General features: G+C 38.5%; 1 protein-coding gene across 3 annotated transcripts in view; it reads left to right on the forward strand.

The window, feature by feature from the left end:
* Positions 1-23,962, forward strand: part of GSDMB (gasdermin B) — a 35,107-nt gene extending 11,145 nt beyond the window's left edge. For 2 of the 3 annotated variants that reach the window (XM_077164503.1, XM_077164502.1), the window contains 8 exons: positions 15,155-15,317; positions 15,928-16,012; positions 16,377-16,415; positions 20,950-20,976; positions 21,627-21,787; positions 21,907-22,045; positions 22,419-22,492; positions 22,913-23,962. In XM_077164503.1, coding sequence (XP_077020618.1) covers positions 15,155-15,317; positions 15,928-16,012; positions 16,377-16,415; positions 20,950-20,976; positions 21,627-21,787; positions 21,907-22,045; positions 22,419-22,492; positions 22,913-23,065 — 841 coding nt within the window. In that variant the 3' untranslated portion in view covers positions 23,066-23,962. The remainder of the gene's footprint in view (positions 1-15,154; positions 15,318-15,927; positions 16,013-16,376; positions 16,416-20,949; positions 20,977-21,626; positions 21,788-21,906; positions 22,046-22,418; positions 22,493-22,912) is intronic. The other variant, XM_077164504.1, reaches the window with a different exon arrangement.
* The last annotated feature ends 519 nt before the right edge of the window (positions 23,963-24,481 follow it).

The raw sequence follows: 24,481 nt of genomic DNA on the forward strand, positions 1-24,481 counted from the left end.
GAGGTCCTCCGGCATAGCAGGCAAGCACTTTGCCCGCTGAGCCACCGCGGCCCGCCCAAATTTTTTTAATATATTCTTGATATTAACCATTATCAGATATATGATTTCCAAATATTTTCTTCTATTCTATAGAATGTCTTTTCACTTTCTTGATAATGTCCTTTGATGCACAAAAGTTTTTAATTTTCATGAATTCTGATCCATCTGTTTTTCATTTGCTGCTTGTGCTTTTGATTAACCTATACTCTAGATACTGACTCTATGAGTTTGCACAATTATAATGGGCAAACTCATAGAGTCAGTATCTAGGGTATAGGTTACAAGGAGGTGGGGTGGGGATAGGGAATGTGAAGTTAAGGCTTAAAATGTGCAGGGTTCCTAGGGTAGCACAACATTGTGAATGCAATAACCGCACTGAAATATAAATCTTTGAATGTGATTAATAGGGGAAATGTTATATTGTATCTATGGTAACAGAATAAAAATTAAGAAAAAAAATCCTTGGAACAACACTACACAATGAGCCCTAAGTTAAACCTGGTCGTTAATGGTACAAATCCAATGTCTAAAAATCCAATACCTAAGACAAGGTCCTGAAGATTTTCCTCAATGTTATCTTATAGGAGTTTTATAGTTTTACCTCATAAATTTAGGTCTTTGATCCATTTAGAGTTGATTTTTGTATATGGTATGAAGTAGGGATTCTTTTGCATTGAGTGGCTGGTTTTCCCAGCACCATTTGTTGAAGAGACTGTGCTTTCCCCTTTGAGAGAAGTTGGCACCTTTGTTAAAAATCAATTATCCATAGATAGGAGGGTTTATTTTTGGAATCTCAAATCAATTCTATTGGAACTGTCCTTGTACCAGTACCATGCTGTTTTGATTACTATAGCTTTGTAATACATTTTTATGTTGGGAGGTGTAAGTCCTCCAACTTTGTTCTTCCTTTTCAGGATGGTTTTGGCTATTCAGGGCCCCTTACTCTTTTTTTGGGGGGGGGGATCTTTTTATTTATTTATTTATTTATATTAATGAAAAATTAACAACAAATAAAACATTAAGATATCATTCCATTCTACATATACAATCAGTAATTCTTAATATCATCACATAGTTGCATATTCATCATTTCTTAGAACATTTGCATCGATTTAGAAAAAGAAATAAAAAGACAACAGAAAAAGAAATAAAACGATAACAGAGAAAAAAAAGATTATACATACCATACCCCTTACCCCTCACTTTCATTTACCACTAGCATTTCAAACTAAATTTATTTTAACATTTGTTCCCCCTATTATTTATTTTTATTCCATGTGTTCTACTCTTCTGTTGATATAGTAGCTAAAAGGAGCATCAGACATAAGGTTTTCACATTCACAGAGTCTCATTGTGAAAGCTATATCATTGTTCAATCATCATCAAGAAACATGGCTACTGGAACACAGCTCTACATTTTCAGGCAGTTCCCTCCAGTCTCTCCACTACATCTTGAACAACAAGGTGATATCTACTTAATGCGTAAGAATAACCTCCAGGATAACCTCTCGACTCTGTTTGGAATCTCTCAGCCATTGACACTTAGTCTCATTTCACTCTTCCCCCTTTGGTCGAGAAGTTTCTCTCAATCCCTTGATGTTAATTCTCAGCTCATTCTAGGGTTTTTCTCAGTCCTTTGATGCTGAGTTTCACCTCATTCCAGGATTTCTGTCCCACGTTGCCAGGAAGGTCCACATCCCTGGGAGTCATGTCCCATGCAGAGAGGGGGAGGGTGGTGAGACTGATCGTCGTGTTGGCTGGAGAGAGAGGCAGGGCCCCTTACTCTTCCATATGTATTTGAGAATTGGCTTTTCCATTCGGCAAAGAAGGCTGTTGGAATATTGATTTGGACTGAGTTGAATTTGTAGATAGCTTTTCGCAAAATTGACTCTTAACAATATTAAGTTTTCCAATCCATGAACACAGAATATCCTTCCATTTATGTAGTTCATCTTTCCTTTCAACAATGTTTTATAGTTCCATGTACAAATCCTTCACTTCCTTGGTCAGTTTATTCCTAGATATTTTATACTTTTAGTTGCTATTATAAATTGAATGTTTTTTTCTTGATTTCCTTTGCAAAATGTTCAATAGTGTATAGAAAATACTAACTGTGTGTTGATCTTGTACCCTGCCACTTTGCTACATTCATTTATTAGCTATAATAGTTTTGTTTTGGATGCTTCAGGATTTTCTACATATAGGACCATGTCATCCACAAATAGGGAAAGTTTTGCTTTTTCCTTTTCATTCTGGGTGTCCTTTCTTTCTTTTTGCGTAATTGTATTGCCTAGAACTTCCAGTACAGTGTTGAATAGCAGTGGTGTGAATCCTTGTCTTGTTCCTGATCTTAGAAGGATAGAATTTAGTCTTTCACCATTGAGGATGATGTTAAGTACGATGTTTTTCATATATGCCCTTTATCATATTGAAGAATTTCCTTCTATTTCACTTTTCTTAGTTCTCTACATGTTTTTATCAAGAAAGAGTGCTAGATTTTGGCAAATACCTTTTCTGCATTAATTGAGATGATCATGTTTTTTTTTCCTTTGTTCTATTAATGTGGTGTAGTGCATTAATTGATTTTATTATGTTAGTCCACCCTTGCATACCTGGGATGAATCCTACTTGATCATGGTGTAGAATTCTGTTAATGTGCTGTTGGATTCAGTTTGCTAGTATTTTGTTGAGGAGTTTTGAATCTACATTCATAAAGGTATTGGCCTGGAATTTTCTTTTCTTGTGTCTTCATCTGGCTTTTGTGTTAGAGTGATGTTGGCTTCATAGAGTTCGGTATTGTTTCCTCCTCTTTAAGTTTTTGGTAGAGTTTGAGTAGGATTAGGGTTAATTCTTATTTTAATGTTTGATAAAATTTACCAGTGAAGCCACCTTTGTTGGGAGGTTTTTAATACTGATTCAACCTGTTATTGATCTGTTGAGGGCTTCTGTTTCTTCTTGGTTCAGTTTAGGTAATTTGTGTGTCTCTAGGAATTTGTCCATTTTTTTGTAGGTTATATAATTTGTTGGTGTACAATTGTTTATAGAAATTGTTATTTCTGTGGAGTCATTAGTAATGACCCCCATTTCATTTCTGATTTTAGTTACTTGTACCCTCCTTTTTTCTTTCTCAGTCTAACTAAAGATTTGTCAATTTTATCTGTCTTTTCTAAGAACTAACTTTTGATTTTGTTGATTCGCCCTCTTGTTTTCCTATTCTCTATTTCATTATCTCTGCTTTAATCTTTGTTATTTCTTTCCTTCTGCTAGCTTTGGGTTTAGTTTACTCTTCTTTTTGTAGTTCCTCCAGGTGTGAAGTTAGGTTATTAATTTGAGATCTCCCTTTTTTAAAAAAACATTTTTTATTGTGAAATATATATAAAAAAGCAATGAATTTCAACATACATTTTATCAACTAGTTATAGAACAGATTTTAGAGTTTGGTATGTGTTATTGTTCCACAATTTTAGTTTTTTCTTTCTAGCTACTCCAAGACACTGGAGACTTAAAGAAATATCAATATAATGATTCAGCTGTCATACTCATTTGTTAAATCCTATCTTCTGTGTTATAACTCCTCCTCCTCCTCTGATCCTTCTCCCAGTCTTTGGGGGTATTTCGGCTCTGTTCCTTCTAACTTTTTCATGTTGGAAAGGGGTGTTGATAATATGGGATACGAGGATGGAACTTGTTGATAGTCTTGGTGAGGCTGACCCCTCTGGGTTTCAGGACTTATCTGGCCTAGGAACCCATCTTGTGGTTGTAGGTTTCTGGAAAGTAATCCTGGTATGTGAAACTTTTTTTTAAATCGTAAACAACAAACAAACATACAAACATTCGTGACATGGTTGCAATTAGTGGCTCACAATATCATCACATAGTTGTGTATTCATCACCATGATCATTTTTTTGAACATTTGCATCTCGCCAGCAAAAGAAATAAAAAAGAAAAAGCTCCTGCGTGCCATACCCTGTATCTCTCCCTGTCATTGACCACTAGTATTTCAATCTACTCAATTTATTTTAACATTTGTTCCTCCTATTATTTGTTTATTTTTATCCATATTTTTTACTCATCTGTCCTTTCTGTAGATAAAAGGAGCATCAGACACAAGGTTTTCATAATCACACAGTTACATTGCAAAAGCTGTATCATTATACAACCATCTTCAAGAAAAATGGCTACTGGAACGTAACTCTACAGTTTGAGGTACTTCCCTCCAGCCACTCTAGTACACCATAAACTAAAAAGGGGATATCTATATAATTCATAAGAATAACTTACAGGAGAGCCTCTCCACTCTACTTGAAATCTCAGCCACTGACAGAAGTGTTCCAGATGGTATCATCCTTTCTTGAGTGAAAGTAACCTCTTGTTGGTGCCTTAATTTGGACATTTTCACAGCCTTATAATTGTAACTTGTAATGTAATAAATTCCCTTTATGAAAGCTGTTCCATTTGTAATGTATTGCATTCTGGCAGCATTAGCAAATGAATACGCTAAGTCTTGAAGATGTTTCCCTATATTTTCTTCTACAGGTTTTGTGGTACTGGCTCTTATATTTAGGTCTTTGATCTGCTTTGAATTAATTTTTGTATGAGTGTGAGGTAAGGGTCTTCTTTCATTCTTTTGGCTATTGATATCCAGTTCTCTCATGGCCATTTATTGAAAAGACTATTTTGTCCCAGTTCAGTGATTTGGGGGCCTTGTCAAAAATCAATTGGCCATAGATTTGGTGGTCTATCTCCACACACTTGATTAGATTCCACTGTTCAATACGTCTGTCTTTGGACCAGTACCATGTTGTTTTGACCACTGTGGCTTTGTAATAAGCTTTAAAATCAGGGAATGTTAGTCCTCCTACTTTGTTCATATTTTCTAGGACATTTTTAGCGCTAAAAGGTCTATTTCTCTTCCAAATGAATTTGATAACTATCTTTTCTAAGTCTTCAAAGTCAGTTGTTGGATTTTGATGGGTATTGTGTTGAATCTGTAGATTAATTTGAGTAGAACTGACATCTTAACTACTTTAACCTTCCTATCCATGAGCAGGGAATGTCTTTCCACCTATTTAGATCTTTGATTTCTTTTAACAATGTTTTGTAGTTCTCCATGTACAGATCCTTTACATCCCTGGTTAAGTATCTTCTAAGATACTTGATTCTTTTAGTTGTGCTTTTTAATGAAATTTTTTCTTTAATTGCCTCCTCGGTTAGGTCATTGCTTGTGTTTAGAAACATAACTGATTTTTGTATCCTGCTACTTTGCTCAATTTGTTTATTAGCTCAAGTAGCTTTATCATAGATTTCTCAGGATTTTCCAAATATAGTATCATGCCATCTGCAAATAATGAAAGTTTTACTTCTTCCTTTCTAATTTGGATTCCTTTTATTTCTTTTTCCTGCCTGATTGTTCTAGCTAGAACTTCTGGTTCAGTGTTGAATAATGGTTGTGGTGGAGGGCATCTTTGTCTTGTTCCTGGTCCTAGGGAGAAGGCTTTCAGTCTCTCCCCATTGAGTATGATGCTGGCTATGGATTTTTCATATATGCCCTTTATCATATTCAGGAAATTTCCTTTATTCCTACCTTTTGAAGTATTTTTATCAGAAAAGGATGCTGAATTTTGTTGAATGCTTTTTCAGCATCAATCAATCCCCCTTTGGTTGTGGAGTATAATTCTTTTAATGTATTGTTAGATTCAATTTGCTAGCATTTTGTTGAGAATTTTTACAGCTATGTTTATTAAGGGATTGGCCTGTAGTTTCCTTTCTTGTAGGATCTTTACCCGGTTTTGGTATTAGAATGACGTTAACTTCTTAAAATGAGTTAGTAGTGTTCCTTTTTCCTAAATTTTTTTGAAAAGTTTGAGCAGGATTGGTGTTAATTCTTTTTGGAATGTTTGAGAAAATTCCCCTTTGAAGTCAAATGGCCCTGGATTTTATTTTGTAGGAAGATTTTTGATGACTGATTGACTCTCTTTACTTGTGATTGGTTTATTGAGATCTTCTGTTTCTTCTCAAGTCAGGGTAGGTTGTTTGAGTGTTTATAGGAATTTGTCCATTTCATCTAAGTTGTCTAGTTTGTTGGCATATAGATGTTCATAGTGACCTCTTATGACTTTTTAAAATTTCTTCAGGGTCCATGGTAACAACCCCCTCTCATTTCTGATTTTGTTTATTTGTATCCTCTCTCTCTTTTTCCTTGTCAGCCTAGCCAGGGGTCCATCGATTGTTCTGATTTTCTTAAAGAGCCAACTTTTGGCTTTATTTATTCTTTCTATTGTATTTTTTTTCTTGTTGTTTTTCTCCAATTCATTTATTTCTGCTTTAATCTTTGTTATTTCTTGTTTTCCATTTGCTTTTGGGCTAATTTGCTGTTCTTTCTCTAGTTCCTCCAGGTGGGCAGTTAAGTCCTTGATTTTTTTTCTCTTTCTTCTTTTTTAATATAGGCATTTAGGGCAATAAATTTTCTTTTCAGCACTGCCTTTGCTGTATTCCATAAGTTCTGATATGTTGTATTTTCATTTTTGTTTGTCTCCAGATATTTACCAGTTTCTCTAATAATTTATTCTTTTACCCACTGATTGTTTAAGGGTGTATTCTTTATCTCTATATATTTGTGAAAATTCTCGTTCTTTGGTGGTTATTGATTTCCAGCTTCATTCCATTGTGATCAGAGAAAATGCTTTGAATAATTTCAGTCTTTTAAAATTTATAAAGACCTGTTTTGTGCCCCAGCATATAATCTATCCTAGATAACATTCCTTTAACACTAGAGAAGAATGTGTATTCTGGTGTTTTGGGGTGTAATCATCTATATATGTCTGTTAGGTCTAATTCATTTATCAAACTGTTTGAGTTCTGTATTTCCTTGTTGAGCCTGTGTCTGGTTTTTCTATCTACAGAGGAGAGTAGTATATTGAAATATCCCTCTGGTGTTGTTGAAACTTTTATTACCCCATCAGTTTTGTTTTTTTTTTTACTTTATTTTATTTATTAAACATACCAACATACAAAATTCTTACCATATGATCATTCCATTCTACATATATAATCAGTAATTCACAATATCATCACATAGTTGTATATTCATCATCATGATCATTTCTTAGAACATTTGCATCAATTCAGAAAAAAAGAAATAAAAAGAAAACAGAAAAAAATTCATATATACCATAACCCTTACCCCTCCCTTTCATTGATCACTAGCATTTCAATCTACTAAATTTAACATTTGTTTCCCCATTATTTATTTATTTTTAATCCATATGTTTTACTCATCTATCCATAAAGTAGATAAAGAAGCATCAGACACAAGGTTTTCACAATCATGCAGTCACATTGCGAAAGATATATCATTATGCAATCATCTTCAAGAAACATGGCTACTGGCACACAGGTCTACAGTTTGAGGTACTTCCCTCCAGCCTCTCCATTACACCTTAACTAAAAAGGTGATAGCTATTTAATGCTTAAGAATAACCTCCAGGATAACCTCTTGACTGTGTTTGGAATCTCTCAGCCACTGACACTTTATTTTCTCTCTTCCCCCTTTCAGTCGAGGTTTTCTCATTCCCTTGGTGCTGAGTCCCAGCTCATTCTAGGATTTCTGTCCCACGTTGCCAGGAAGGTCCACACCCCTGGGAGTCATGTCCCAAGTAGAGAGCAGGAGGGCAGTGAGTTTGCATGTCGTGTTGGCTGACAGAGAGAGGCCACATTTGAGAAACAAAAGAGGTTCTCTTGGGGGTGACTCTTAGGCCTAATTTTAAGTAGGCTTAGCCTATCCTTTGTGGGGTTAAGTTTCATATGAACAAACCCCAAGATTGGGGGCGCAGCCTATTGCTTTGGTTGTCCCCATTGCTTGTGAGAATATCAAGAATTCTCCACTTGGGGAAGCTGAATTTTCCCCCTTTCTCACCATTCTCCCAAGGGGACTTTGTGAATACTGTTTTATTCACTGTTCAAATCACTCTGGGATTTATCGCGGTGTCATTCTGGACAAACCTACAAAATCTCATGCCCTACTCAAGGTTCCATGTACTTATAGTGTTCAATTAAACTGTCTACATAAATTATATTAGGAAATACACTAGTCAAAATATAAATTTTGGGGCCACGGTGGCTCAGCAGGCAAAGACGCTTGCCTGCCATGCCAGAGGACCCGGGTTTGATTCCCGGTGCCTGCCCATATTAAAAAAAAATATATATATATATACAAATTTTGTACCAAATAAACATTTTTTGCTTTAGTCTCACACATAAGTTAAAGTTTTAAAATATTAATTAACCTCTATTTTCAACACCCTGCAGTATTGACATTCCTTTGTTCTTCCTCATGCAAAAACATTTTTAAATTTGCACATTTAGTCACTATCATTATACACTCTAGGCATTCCTAGATTATGCCATCTCAGTCTTTATCGTCTATCTTTCCTTCGGATTTCATTTGTGCCCCCAGGCCTCCTCCCTCTATCATTCTCACATTCAGCTTCACTCAGTGTTTTAATATTATTGTATTACAGCTAGGTAGTATTGTGCTATCCATTTCTGAATTTTTACAATCAGTCCTTGTTCTAGTTTGCTAGCTGCTGGAATGCAACACACCAGAGATGGATTGGCTCTTAATAAAAGGGGATTTATTTTGTTGGTTCTTCAGAGGAAAGGCAGCTAACTTTCCACTGAGGTTCTTACGTGGAAGGCACAAGATGGTTTCTGCTGGTCTCTCCAGGCCCCTGGGTTCCAACAACTTTCCCCAGGGTGACTTCTTTCTGCATCTCCAAAGGCCTGGGCTGAGCTGCGAGTGCTGAGATGAGGAATGCTGAGCTGCTTGGCAGTGCTGCATTGCAATCTCTCATTTAAGCACCAGCCAATTAAGTCAAACGTCACTCATTGCAGCAGATACGCCTCCTAGCTGACTGCAGATGTAATTGGCAACAGATGAGTTTCACGTACCGCTTGGCTTATGTCCGCAGCAACAAGACTAGTAATGCTCACCTGGCCAAGTTGACAACTGAATCTAACTAACACAGTCCTGTTGTACAATCTGTATCCCTTCAATTCCAATTACCCTATTTTTATCTCCTGATGACCTCTGTTCTTAACTATTCTCCAAGTTCATTTGTCAATGTTAGTTCATATCAGTGAGACCATACAGTATTTGTCCTTTTGTTTCTGGCTAATCTCACTCAACGTAATGTCCTCAAGGTCCATCCATGCTGTTACATACTTCATAACTTTATTCTCTCTTACAGCTGTATATTATTCCATCGTATGTATATACCATAGCTTGTTTAGCCACTCGTCTGTTGATGGACATTCTGGCTGTTTCCATCTCTTTGCAATTGTAAATAATGCTGCTATAAACATTAGTATGCAAATGTCCATTTGTGTCCTTGCCCTCATGTCTGCTGAGTAGATACTAGCAATGGTATTGCCGGGTCATATGGCAATTCTATACTTAACTTCCTGAGGACCCGCCAAACTGCCTTCTAGAGCGGTTGTACCATTTGACATTCCCACCAACAGTGGATAAGTGTGCCTCTTTCTCTACATCCTTTCCAGCACTTATCGTTTTCTGTTTTTTTGATAATGGCCATTCTAGTGGGTATCCCCTTCGGTTTTGCCAATGTTTGCCTCATATACTTTGGAGCTCTTTGATTGAGAACATGGACATTTATGATTATTATTTCTTCTTGGTGAATTGTCCCTTTTATTAATATGTAGTATCCTTCTATGTCTCTTATGACATCTTTGCATTTAAAGTCTATTTTGCCTGATATTAGTATATCTCCTCCTGCTTTCTTTTGGTTACACCTTGCATGGAACATCTTTTTTCCATCCTTTCATTTTCAGTCTATTTGTATCCTTGGATCTAAGATGAGTCTCTTGTAAGCAGCACATGGATGGATCATATTTCTTAATCCATTCTGCCAATGTATCTTTTAATTGGTAAGTGTAAGTCCATTAACACTCAAAGTTTTTACTATAAAGGCATTTCTTTTTTTTTTTTTTAACATGGGCAGGCACCGGGAATCGAACCCAGGTCCTCTGGCATGTAAAGGCATTTCTTGAATCTATCATCTTATCCTTTAGTTTTTATTTGTCAGATCTCTCTCTTTTTATCCTTTAAGTTACCATTACTGGTACTCTTCAATTCTGGGCCCTTCTTCAGACCTCCCTCTCCTGTCTTTTTTGGTTTTTTTTTCAGCCAACAGAACTCCTTTGTGTACTTCTTGTAGGGCCTGGCACTTTTTGACAAATTCTCTCAGGCTTTGTCTGTGAAAAATTTAATCTCTCTCACTTTTGAAGGATAACTTGGTTGGATAAAGAATTCTTGGCTGGAAATCTTTTTCTTTCAGGATCTAAAATATTTGCCTGTTGAGTAGTCCAAACTCAGTCTTATGTGGTTTCCTTAGTATGATAGTGAGTTTCTTTTCTTTTGCCACTTTCAGGACTTTCTGCTTCTCTTCAACATTTGACAGACTTATTAGTATGTGTCATGGAGTAGGCCAGTTGAATTTATTCTATTTGGGGTTCATCGGGATTCTTTGATTTTCATATTTATGACTTTTATTAGTGTTGGGAAGTTTTCCCTCATTATCTCCTCAACTAATTTTCCTAGTCTTTTACTCTTCCCTTCTTCTGGGACACTGATGATTTTTATATTTGTGCACTTTCTGTTGTTCATCATTTCCCTGAGGTCCAATTCAAATTTTTCCATCTTTTTTGCCATTTGTTCTTTTGTGCATTCAAATTCAATTGTTCTGTCCTGTAATTCACTTATTCTTTCTTATACCTCTTCAAATCCACTGTTGTGTGTCTCAAGTATATTTTAAATTTGGTATCTATTATCTCTGTGATAACTGCTATTTTTTGTACTTATTCTTTCAAATTCTTCTTTATGCTCTTCTAGTGTCTTCTTGATAGCTTTTATGATATTAGCCAACCCATTGAATTTATTTAGGGGATTTGTTCGAACATCTTTGATTAATTGTTCTAAAGTCTGTATTTCCTTTCTTGATTTAATTTGGTAATTTGGCTGGGCCATATCTGCCTGCATCTTCATATGCTTTGTGATTTTCTATTGACTTTAAGGCATTTGATCCTCTTGATAGGGTTATTTTGAAAGTTGGTTTCCCTCAGTCATCTAAGATTTTTTATTTGTTTGGGTTTGCATTGAAGGTCTCCTTTTGCACTTGGTTAGTCAGTGATTCCCCGCCGAACCAAGGCCCAGACCTCAAGCAGTGGATGCAACTCTACTTGAGGATCTGTTGGAAGTTAGACAGATAAGCAGTTTGCCAGACTGCACTTTCTGTTTCGTCCCAGAAGATGGCGCTCTTGGGCCTCCTCTTCCCTTCAGGTCCCCTCTCTCCCTGACTGCGGCAGCTGGCTGAACTGTTTGGAGACCTGGTGCAATTCTAGCCAGGTCTGCTGGTTCATGTATGTGCTGAAAGCTGCCAACCCTGGGGCTGGGGGGTGAACAGTGTGTACCTTGGTGGAAATTCTGCTTGTGGGCCTGTTGGGACTGGTGGCCCTCAGGCTTTTTCTTGGAATGACCTTGGGCTGTGGAACTGGGTATGTCAACTACCCCTGCCCACAGCCAACCTTGAAATGCCTGCCATCTAGGCATGGCACAGGGTTTGGGGCACAGCCTGGCACCAGGATGCAGATCAGGGCATGGTTTACAGGTTATCAGGACATGGATGTACAGGCATGGGGTGCTGCATGACTTGCTTCTTCATCCCTGCCTCTGTGTCCATGCACTCGTAGGGCTCTAGGCCTCCCTATGGAAAGGCGAGCAGTAGGATCTGTGCACTAACTGGATGATCTCTATGAGCAGGGAAAGCAAGTTTACTGGCTTCTGGGTTCCCCAAGTAAGCTCTGGGCTTTGGAGCTGAGGGGGCTGACATCCCAAGCTAGCTGCTGGGGCAGGCACTTTCCTGGGTGTGGCCTCTTGTCCCTGCTGGAGTCTTGACAGACTCACTCAGCCCATTCTGTTTCCCAATTCCTCCCCCCTCCCTTTTTTAAAAATATTTTTATTGAGACATCTTCACACACATACATTCCATACATGGTATACAATCAATGGTTTACAATATCATCACATAGGTTTGTATTCATCACCATGATCATTTTTAGAACATTTGCATTACTCCAGAAAAGAAATAAAAAGAAAAAAGGAAAAACTTATACATCTGTTCTGGTTTGCAAGCTGCTAGAATATGATATACCAGAAAAGGAACAGCTTTTAAAAAGAGGAATTTATTAAGTTGCTAGTTCACATGTTCTAAGGCTGTGAAAATGTCCAAATTCAAGCAAGGCTATAGAAATGCCCAATCTAAGGCATCCAGGGAAACATATCTTGGTTCAAGAAGGCTGATGACGTTCAGGGTTTCTCTCTCAACTGGAAAAGCACATGGTGTACATGGCGACATCTGCTAGCTTTCTCTCCATGCTTCTTGAAACTCCATGGGGGCATTTTACTTCTTCATCTCCAAAGGTCTCTGGCTGTATGAGCTCTAAAGCCTTTTCCAAAATGGTTCCTTCTTAAAGGGCTCCAATAAGCAATCCCACCTTGAATGGGTGGAGACACATCTTCATGGAAACCATCTAATCAAAAGTTACCGCCCACAAAAACTCAAAAATGGACAGCACAATAATACCTAATTGTAAAGTAATCATGTTAAAACACTGAATGAAGCTGCATCTGAGCTATAGGTTTTTGTTTTGTTTTGTTTTGTTTTGATTTTACTATTATTACTTTTATTTTTTTCTCTATATTAACATTCTATATCTTTTTCGGTTATGTTGCTAGTTCTTCTAAACCAATGCAAATGTACTAAGAAATGATGATCATGCATCTATGTGATGATGTTAAGAATTAATGATTGCATGTGTAGAATGGTATGATCTCTAAATGTTGGGTTAATTTCTTTTTTTCCGTTAATTAAAAAAAAAAAAAAAGAGAAGGGATAATTGGAGATGAAGGGATACAGACTGTACAACAGGACTGGATATAAAAACTCAGAAATGGACAGCACAGTACTACCCAATTGTAATGCAATTATGTTAAAACACTGAATGAAGCTGCATGTGAGGTATAGGTTTTTTGTTTTTGTTTTTTTTGTTTTTTTTTCTTTCTATTACTGTTTTAATTCTTATTCTGTTGTCTTTTTATTTCTTTTTCTAAATCGATGCAAATGTACTAAGAAATGATGAATATGCAACTATGTGATGTTATTAAGAATTACTGATTGTACATGTAGATTGGAATGATTTCTAATTGTTTTGTTAATTCTTTTTTTAATTAATAAAAAAAAAATTCAAAAAAAAAAAAAAAAGTTACCGCCCACAATTGAGTGGGTCACATCTCCATGGATAATCAGAAAGCTCCCACCTAATCAATATTGAATGAGGATTAAAAGACATGGTTTTTCTAGGGTATACCACAGATTTAAACCAGCACAACATCCCATACCCGTACTCCTGCCTCTCATTGACCACTATTATTTCAATCTACCCAATTTATTTTACCCCTTATCCCCTCCATTATTTTTTTTATCCATATATTTTTTTACTCATCAGTCCTTATACCTTGGATGAAAGAAGCATTAGACACAAGGTTTTCACAATCACACAGTCCTCTCCTTCCTTTTTTTTTTTTTGCATGGGCAGGCACTGGAATCAAACCCAGGTCTCTGGCATGGCAGGCAAATACTCTGCCTGCTGAGCCACTATAGCCTGCCCCCCTTTTCTTTTTTAATGTAAGCATTTAGAGCTATAAATTTCCCTCCCAGCACTGCCCTTGCTGCTTCCCATAAGTTTTGATGAGCTGTGTTTTCATTTTCATTTGCCCATCAAGATATCTCCTAATTTCCCTTGTGATTTCTTCTTTGACTCATTGGTTATTTAAGAATATATGTGCAATTTCTACATGTTTTTGAATTTTCAAGTTCTCCCTCTGTTACTGATTTCTAGCTTCATTCCATTGTTTTCAGAGGAGATGCATTATACATTTCAATATTTTTTTAACTTGTTGAGACTTATTTTGTGACATAACGTGATCTATCCTGGAAATGATCCCTGTGCACTAGAGAAGAATGTGTAGTCTTCTGTTGTTGGGTAAAGTGCTCTATACACATCTCTTAGGTCAGGTTGGTTTATAGTATCATTCAAGTCTTTCATTTCCTTATTGATCTTCTGTCCAGAAGCTCTATCCAGTTGAAAGTGATGTTTGAAGTCTCCTGCTATTAATGCTGAACCATCTGTTTTTCCCTTCAAGTCTGTCAATATTTGCTTCATATATTTTGGGGCTCTGCTGTTAGGTCATATATATTTATAATTGTTATAATAATGAGTTAACTTTCTGAGTTTTTTTGAAGAGACCTCATTCTCTTCTAGAATGTCTGTTGTCTCTAGGGTGAGTATGTATGCATACGATGGGTGAGGGCAATTTATAGGTAAGGAAAGGTCATCAGTGAGCAGGGACGTATGTCTTCCTTAAGGATATTTTAGTTACACATAAGAAAAGTACCATAAAGCTGTTTTAAATCACGAAATGAATTTCTCTGTGGAATCAGAGATGCCTTGTGGAGCCCAAGGCACCAAAGGTGGGCAGAGCTGGAATCCCTTCTCAGAGAAGGGGATATCTTGAGCTGGGCAGAGCTCTAGCTCAGTGTGTGGGAAAGCCACATACTTTGAATTCCTATGGACTTGTTTGAATTCCAACTTTCCACTTATTAGTTGTATGAGCTTGGACCATTCACAACCTGTCTCTAAGATTCAATTTCCTCATATGACAAATGGGTGGAATCCTGCCTACATGACAGGGTTGTGCCTACACCACAGGTAACAGCAGGGGTAAAATGATGACAGAAGCCTCTCACACAGTGTTGGTACTTCACAGCCTTCCATAAAAGCTATTTACTTCCCTTCGCACTTTGCACCCATTTCCAGCGGTGGGTAAGGGGATCTGTGATGAGGGTGTGAAGTTCCCTGATTTTCCAGCCTCAGAAGCAATTAATCCCAAATTGGAACTAGCTGATGGAGGTGGAGGGGTGTCTCTGCAGAACGGAGCCCCTGAGATCCTAAACTCTCATCCCCCTTTACTCCTTCCAGGAAGCTGAAGGCGAAGCTGCCCTCTTCATTCCAATCAATTCAGGCGAGGAAAGAAGATCTGTATCTGGTGACAAAAACTCTGGAGACCACAGCTGAGGAAACCTTGAAGAACAATCGTCAGTATAAGTTTTTCAGCCAGAGCTGGTTTGAATTTGAACGAAAGGTTAGGTTTCCAGGAGTCAGGGATAGGGGAATTGGCCCCCACCCATCTGCACAGGTCAGGGGATGCCTGCCCCTCTCCAGGCTCTTCAGAGCTCTCCCTGGGCTTCTTGAGCTATCTTTACCCTCTTTGCTCTGGGAAAGGGTCTGTGGCACCATTAAGGAACTCCTCTCCTATCATGCTGTAATGATGCCTTTTCTTTTTCTTCATAGTGCTTCCCAATGTTTATAGGTTCCTGAGTGCTGTTGTGTGTGTGTGTGTGTGTGTGTGTGTGTGTGTGTTTGCCTTTTCATTGTCTGTCTCCCTTTCCAGGAGGCAGAAGGCAGGAGGCAGGAGTCACAGTGTCTGGAACAAAGCAGGTCCTCAGTAAACATTTGTCAATGGATAGTGGAAACCACAAGAATTTTGGAGTCAGATGTGGGCTCAAATCTTGGCTTTCCCACTCTTTTTAGCTGTGAGAATGGATCATGTGCTTACCCTCTCTGAGCATCAGTTCTCACCTCTGGGAAATGGGGGCAAAAATCACTACTTCCTGGGATTGCTCGGAAGATCAGGCAAGATAACTAGGTAAAGCCCCCAGGGACTCTGATTAATGTCAGCTCCTTTCTCCTAGCACAAAAGGGAAGTGACCATCCCCGCCAAGTGGGTCTTGGGATATCAAATAATGCAGCTTGTCTTCGACAGCGAGAATAGGATGAGTAAGCAAGACCTGGTGGGGCGGGGTGGTGTGGGGGTGGACCCTGAGCACTTGCGTGGGGGTGGGGGTGGATCAGGCTGGCTTTGCCCCAAATGGGGCCCCTCAACTTGGAGGTAAGAAAGGGCCTCCCAGGGGGAAGGGAGGATTTAGGAATGGGAAGAAGGATGTGGGTTCCTTCTGATCCAGGATTTGCCTCATCATAACAAGTCCTTCCCTAGGGGTGTTAACTTCCACTGCAGTCTTCCCAGTATTTTTTTTAAGGGGCAGGGTATGGAGATTGGGGGAGGGGGGCTGTAAAGAGGAAATTAAAAAGAGATGACTGGTCTTTCTGACAGCTGGTCTTTCTTTTTTTTCCACTTGTTTAGGGATTTGTTTCTCAGGCAAAACAAAATCCTTTCCGGAAGGTGAGTGATCTGGGTCTCCTGTTCTTTGTTCTAGGATGGGCAAGGAAATTATTTTTAAAAAGAGGCCACAAGTGGCCTGCAATTATAGAGTTGCTGGGATGAGAATGTGGTAGAAGGCTCCAGGTGGGAACAATGGTGAGGGCAGAAGTCCAGCAGGTGGAGAAGCAGACTGCATTGTATGTCAGCCAAGTCTACCAGGCCCTCCCAGGATAACTTTAACTTGCTTTAAGCCAGATCCTGTAATCTCAGCCTCATCAGGGGCTTGTTGACTGAGGAAGCACAATTTAATTACCTGGCCAGTCCTCACACAATAGCATTGACTGCAGAAAAAGCCCTGGACTGCAGAAAAAGCCAGACTGTCTTGGCATTTAATTCCTGTTCTGTCGCTCCCAGGTTCTATAGCTTCCTGAGCCATTATTTATGTGACTTTACAGTGAAGTGGTGAGAACACAGGACCAAGATGGTGGCATTGTAAAAATTGGCAAAGCCATCTTCCTCAGAACTCCAGAAAATAGTTAAAGGGTTGCAGCAACTGGTGCCCTTGCTGGCCCCTTCTCTGCCCTCCCCGCTTTCTGGCAGGTGTGATGTGGAGCCAGTGTGTGCTCCCCTTGTGTTTCCCTGGCCTTATTATGGAGGGAAAAGACTAAATCCTATGCACATACTGTTGTGCCTGTATGTTGGTGCCAATCCCTAAAGTGGGATCCTTAAAGTCTGAACAAGGAAACTCATCTTTGGCTCACCCCCTCAGAACTTGCCCTGCAGGCAGAAGCACTTGAAGACAGCTAAGGCTTTAACAAAAAATATGAATTTGCACATTCAAGAATCCCAATGAATCCCAAATAAGATAAATTAAAGAGAACCAACTCCAAACACATAGTAGTCAAATTTTCAAATGCCAAGGACAAGGAAATAGTTCAGAAACCATGGAGGCAAGAGGTCAGGGGGCTGAAATATTTAAAGTCCTGAAAAAAAAATTGCCAACCAAGAATTTTATATCCAATGAGACTGTCAAAAATGAGGAAGAGATTAAGACATTCCCAAATAAAGAAAAGCTGAGGGAGTTCATCACCATTAGCTCTGCCAAAAAAGCAATGCTAAAAAGGGAGTTCTTCAGACTGAAAGGAAATGACATTAGACAATAGATCGAAGAGGCATTAAGAAATAAAGCCCACTGCAAAAGTAACCTTTTGCATGGGTAATTATAAGTGTTAGTACTGTTATAATTTTTTGGGTGTGTAATTCCACTTTTACTTCTTATGGGTTCTAAAATGCAAATTCATAACAAGCAATGATAACTTATGGTTTTGAACATTCAATGTTGTATTAGTTAGGGTTCTCTAGAGAAACAGAATCAACAGGAAACACTCGCAAATATAAAATTTATGGAAGTGTCTCATGTGACGACGGGAACACAGAATCCAAAATCTGCAGGGCAGGCTGTGAAGCCGACAATTCCGATGGAGGGTCTGGATGAACTCCACAGGAGAGGCTCACCAGCCAAGACAGGAAGAGCCTGTCTCTTCTGAGTCCTCCTTAAAAAGGCTTCCAGGGATCAAATTAAGCATTACTCATTGCAGAAGACACTCCCCTTTGGCTGATTACAAATGTAATCAGCTGTCGATGTAGCTGACATGATCATGATTTAATTCTATGAAATGTCCTCATCACAACAGACAGGCCAGCACTTGCCCAACCATACAAACAGGTACCACCACTTGGCCAAGTTGACACATGAACCTGACCATGACAAGTGTATAAAGATATAATTTGTAACAAATACAGCAAAGATGGGGGTACAGAGGGGTAAAGGAATGCTATTGAAGTTAAGTTGGTATCAAAATAAAACATGATTGTTATTGATTTAGAAGGTTAGATTTAAGCCTCATGATAATCACAAGAAAATATATGAAAAATATACTGAAAAAAATGAGAAGAGACTAAATATGTTACAGTACAACAAATTAATAAATATGAAAGTAGGCATTAATGAAGAAATGAAGGACAAAGAGGCATAAGACTTACAAAGACAAAATAGCAAAATTACAAAAGAAAGCCCTGCTACTTAAATGTAAATGGATTAAACTCTCCTGTCAAAAGGCAGAGAATGGCAGAATGGATAAAAAAGCATGGCAGCTGTATTTGGTTTATAGGAGACACACGTTAAATTCAAAGACACAGGTTGTTAAGGATGAAAGGATGGAATAAAATATACCATGGAAATAGTAACCTTAAGAGAGCTGGAGTAGCTATATTAATATAAAATAAAATAAACTCTAAGTAAAAAACTGTTATGAGGGATGAAAAAAGATTAGTAAATGGTTTTACCTTAACAGTAGGAGACTTCAAATACCACTTTCAACTGGATAGAACTTCTGGACAGAAGATCAATAAGGAAATGAAAGACTTGAATGATACTATAAACCAACCTGACCTAAGAGATGTGTATATGAATATGGCACTTTACCCAACAACAGAAGACTACACATTCTTCTCTAGTGCACAGGGATCATTTCCAGGATAGATCACATGTTATGTCACAAAACAAGTCTCAGTAATTTAAAAAAATATTGAAATGTATAATAAGCTCTTGAAAAGGTGCTTAACATCCTTATCCATTTGGGAAATGGAAATCAAACCAACAATGAGATACTATTTCCCACCACTAGAATGGCTACTATTAAAAATAAAACAAAATAAAAAATAGTAAATGTAGGAGAGGATGTGATGAAATAGAAATGCTCATTCATTGTTGGTGGAAATGTAAAATGGTGTAGCCGCTGCTGGGGGCAACGGTTTGGCAGCTCCTCAGAAAGTTAATTACAGAACAACCGTATGACCTTGCAATCCCACTTCTATGTACTCCAAAGAGTTGAAAGCAGATACTCGAACAGATATTTGCACACTGATATTCATAGCAGAATTATTCACAACAGCCAAAAGATGGAAGTAACCCAGTTCCCATCAACTGATGAATGGATAAACAAAATGGTGTCTAGTCATACAATGGAATATTATTTATCCATAAGAATTGAAGTGCTGTTGCATGCTACAACATAATGAAGTTTGAAGACATAATGTTGAATGAAATCAACTATAAAAGGAAAAATATTGTATGAGCTCACTGATATGAAATAATTAGAATAAACACATTTGTAGAGTTAGAAACAAGAATACAGATTAGCAGGGCAGAGTTGGAGAAGGCAATGGGAAGTTAATGCTTAATTGGTACAGAATTTCCGTTTGGGGTGATGGAAAAGTTTTGGTAATGGAAGATAGCGTGATATACTTAAATATGGCTAAAAGAGGAATTTTAGATTGTATATGTTACTAGACTAAAAAAAAACATAGGATTGTACAGCAGAAAATGTGAGCTAATGTAAACTATGGGTTATAGTTAATAGTATAATTATAGTAATATTGTTTCATAAATTTTAATAAAGTTAACCAACTAATACAAAGTATTAATAATAAGAAAAACTGTGTTTGAGGTAGTATATGGGAATTCTATATTTTCTGCATGATTTGTCACTAACCATACAACTCCAATTAAAAAAAAAAGTACATTACTGAACAAAAATATAAATTCTCTAAGGAGAAATAAGTAAGTATAGGATTTTTAAAAAAATGAAGGGATGAGACTAGAATGTTCCTATGGTTCTGAACATGGCTTTCCCTAGGATTTCATGGCCTTTCCCTGGAGCCCAGAGGAGCTGCACTGTCTTTTAGGCCCTTGGGAAGGGATATTGAGAGATGCACATAGAGCAGAAACTCCTTGAAGTTGTAGAATTTGCAGGTATGGTCCTGCACAGTCTTGCTTGCTCAAGAGAGTGACTGTCATGCCATAACAGAGGCTGACAAGAGTCAGGATGGGTTGCCGTTCCATCCTGCAATCCTGATCCAAATTTGCTGGGTGGCTGGTGGCATGTTGCTCCTGCTCTGGGCCTCGGTTTGTTCTTCAATCATCTAGGAATAATCCTAAAAATGCTCATCACAAAACCTTATGTCTGATGCTCCTTTTAGCTACTATATCAACAGAAGAGTAGAACATATGGAATAAAAATAAATAATAGGGGGAACAAATGTTAAAATAAATTCAGTTTGAAATAGTGGTAAATGAAAGTGAGGGATAAGGGATATGGTACGTATAGTCTTTTTTTTCTCTATTACCATTTTATTTCTTTTTCTGTTGTCCTTTTATTTCTTTTTCTAAATCGATGCAAATGTACTAAGAAATGATTAATATGCAACTATGTGATGATATTAAGAATTACTGATTATATATGTAGACTGGAATGATATCTAAATGTTTTGTTTGTTTCTTTTTTTTTAATTAATAAAAAAAGTTTAAAAAAAATGCTCATCACAAAGGATATGGGAAGGGGCCTGTAAACATCGTGCTTTGCCATTTACATGCAATGATGAGGATGCAGGCTCCCTGGCATGGGCATTGAGGGCCTTCCACCCTCACCACTGGGAAGAGAATATCATCGGGTGATCTGGAGACTCTCTGAGATTTTTCTTCTTCTCTTTGCAGAGAAGGATGGTGGTTCATTCGATTTAGGTAAGGATGGGAGCTTGCTATGTTAAGGGTGGCTGAATTCCTGACTCAAGGCCTGCAGTTCAAATAGGGTTTGCTGATTGCGGTTGGGGCTGTGTGGGAAAGGGGAGGGCAGTGATGTGCCCATCACATGTTTCAACTTTGGTCTGGAGATTACTTCTGTGTCTTCCAAACACAGTGGTTCTCAGTCTAGGTCATATATTGTAATCATCTGATTGCCACCTCCAGAAATGCTGATTTTATTGATGTAGGACTGGTCCAGGCATTCGGATTTCTAACAGCTCCATGATTCTCATTAACAGTCAAGGCTGAGCACCACTGTTCCACATTTTCTCTATATCCTCACCATCACTAGTGTGGTGTGAGAACCACACTTTGAAAGGACTAAATAACTAGGCCTTGATTTCCTGAAGGTAATGACAAATTTGGAGTTGGGACTAGAATGGGGATGAGCCAGAAGATGGAAAGATGGAAGTGGTGTCAGAAGGAGATAATCATGATGGGTATCTTAGAAGAAGGATGCCTCATTTTAACAGGAAAAGACTGGAAGGGAAGACACTGAGAAGTTGCCTCTAAAGAAAGGTAGAAAAAGATGGGCCTTGGGAATGGACCCTATTGGCTGGGTGAGTCGGGTCCTTATTCTGCTTCTACAGGGAAGCCCTTGATTTTGGAGGATGTCAGAAGCATGGAGGAGAAGGTGCAGGACATGGGAAGAAGCCTCCAGGATCTGACTGAAGAGGAGCGAAAAGATGTGCTAAGCTGCCTCACTAAATTCCTCAGTGAGGATGGGCAACTGCAGGATCTAGAGCAGAGTGTAAGGGTCCTTCAGAAAGAACTGGGGCAGAGAGAGAAGCCAGTGGGACGGTAGGTGGTGTACTGAGGACATATGCTACAGTGGGCCTGGTACTCATCTCCCCCTCTTCTTGGCCCCAGGTGTCTGAGGTGCTGAGCTCTGGTGAGCTGCAGATAGAGGACCCAGCCAATCCTCTCATAAGCAGCCTTTTTAATGCCGCTGGGATCTTGGTAGAAGCACGTGCAGAAGCCATTCTGAACCTCCTGGATGCCTTGATAGGTGAGGAGAGGGCTGTATATATGTTGGTGTAGATGATATGCTGAGCAGAGGGGCCCCAAATCTTGGGGGCAGGGTACACATTTTCCTTTACATTTAGGGAAGGATAGATCTTCACCTTTCAGGGACTAGCCATCTTCCCCAGGCTCAGCATTAAGGGGCTGGTTCCTCTTCTCTCTTGGTACAGCCTATGACCTCCTACAGGCTGAGGGAAGCAGGAACCACAGAAGGAACTCACTGGGAATAGCTCCCATCTAGCATTTCCAGGGGCTCTCTAGAACCTCCATGCTGCCCTTCTGATGTCTATCCTGGGCCTGGTCAGAACCGGGAGCCCTGCATTTCCCTCTCTGCCAACCATCCTTCTCTTTGTCCCCAGAGCTGTCTGAGGAGGAGCAGCAGCTTGTGGTTGAAGCCCTGGAGAAGGAAATGCTGCCCCAGTTGCTGGATAAGGTGATACAAAGTCATAGTGGAAGTGGTGCCTTTGCTCTCCAGGCACAATTCTTTCCTACTCCATAGTTCTCTACCTTGGCTCTTGTCCATGCACCCTGCGGCAAAACCCTGGACACACAGTTGCCAGGGCATTTTGGAATGGGCACTTTTCTCTCAGTTGCCTGTGTATGGGCAAGAGAGGGTGAAAAATGTTATTCTTGAGATGGCAGTTAGTACCATCTTAGGGCCAACGTGATTGCTCAGCAACGCCTTCCACATGTTGAGAGTGTGTGAGGCTCTCTGGGGTGCACAGGAAAGAGTGCCATGATTGATTACTATGCCTGCCATGAGCTCTGGATTGAAGAGTGTTGCCAAAGATTTTACTATTTTTGGTATATTTCCTTGTTCCTGGCTTTTACATTTTCGTGGGTTTCCTTTCAGGTGCAAACTATCCTGAAGCAAAACTGGGATAGGCAGCTTGGCAAGTCCAATGACGAAGACAGTGACCTTGAGAAACAATACATCAGTGGTCTCTATGTTGTACTCCCCATCCTGCTGCAGCTGGCCAAGGGGTCTACCTCTGCCCCTTCCTAACTGCATAAATCCTTTAACCATCCTACCCATCAGTCTCCAGGTTGCCCCCTCCCCAGTCCATCTCCACCACCACTACCACCCTGTCACCAGCATGGTCTAAAGCATCTGGCCATGCTTTGATCTATCAATTCCTGACATACTATGTCTAAAATCAGCTTGGATTTATACATGGATTTCTGATTAAAAGTGGCAGATTGATCATATAATTTACTCTTCCGCTTGACATTCACTAAGTGACAGTAAAGCAATAAAAAAGGTATAAACCCATTAGGATAAAAAAACTTGAGTCATTAGATAAGAGATGTTTTTGGAAGCTAGAAATCAATTAAAGGGGTATAAATTGGGACTTTGGGAAACGGGTGGGGAGGAGTCGGGGAGGGGACTGCTGTTTTCATCATAAACCATTTCATTCTATTTGAGTTTTAAAGCAACTAATTAAACGTAAAAGAAATACATGTTTTTGTGAAGTATTTCAAATATTTCTCAGATAGAAAATAGAAGGTGAAGGTACTTTTCACCTCCTATTCTGTTTCCATTACATCTACTGGTAATATTTTGATATGCTAACTTAAAAAAAAATTTTTTTATTAATTTTTAATTTTTTAAAAAAATATGACAAGAAAGAAACACAAACATTCTTAACATATGATCATTCTGTTCTACATATGTAATCAGTAATTCACAATATCATGACCTAGTTGCATATTCATCATCATGATCGTTTCTTAGAACATTTGCATCAATTCAGAAAAAGAAATAAAAAGACAACAGAAAAAAATTCATACATACCATAACCCTTACCCCTCCCTTTCATTGATCACTAGCATTTCAATCTAAGTTTATTTTAACTTTATTTATTTTTAAATTTATTTAAAATAAATTATTTTATTTATTTTATTTATTTATTATTATTTATTATTTATTCCCCCTATTATTTATTTTTATTCCATATGTTTTACTTGTCTGTTGATAAGGTAGATAAAAGGAGCATCAGACACAAGGTTTTCACAATCACACAGTCACATTGTGAAAGCTATATCATTATACAATCATCTTCAAGAAACATGGCTATTGGAACATAGCTCTACATTTTCAGGCAGTTCCCTCCAGCCTCTCCATTACATCTTGACTAACACGGTGTTATCTACTTAATACATAAGAATAACCTCCAGGATAACCTCTTGACTCTGTTTGGAATCTCTCAGCCATTGACACTTTGTCTCATTTCTCTCTTTCCCCTTTTGGTCAAGAAACCTGTCCCTCATTGCTAGGGAGATTTACATCCCTGAGAGTCATGTCCCATGTAGTGAGGGAGGGAAGTAAGTTCACTTGCCAAGTTGGCTTAGAGAGAGAGAGGCCACATCTGAGCAACAAAAGAGGTTCTCTCGGGTGTGACTCTTAGGCCTAATTTTAAGA

Source organism: Tamandua tetradactyla, chromosome 6 (assembly GCF_023851605.1).
Source record: "Tamandua tetradactyla isolate mTamTet1 chromosome 6, mTamTet1.pri, whole genome shotgun sequence".
NCBI classification, from domain to species: Eukaryota; Metazoa; Chordata; class Mammalia; order Pilosa; family Myrmecophagidae; genus Tamandua; species Tamandua tetradactyla.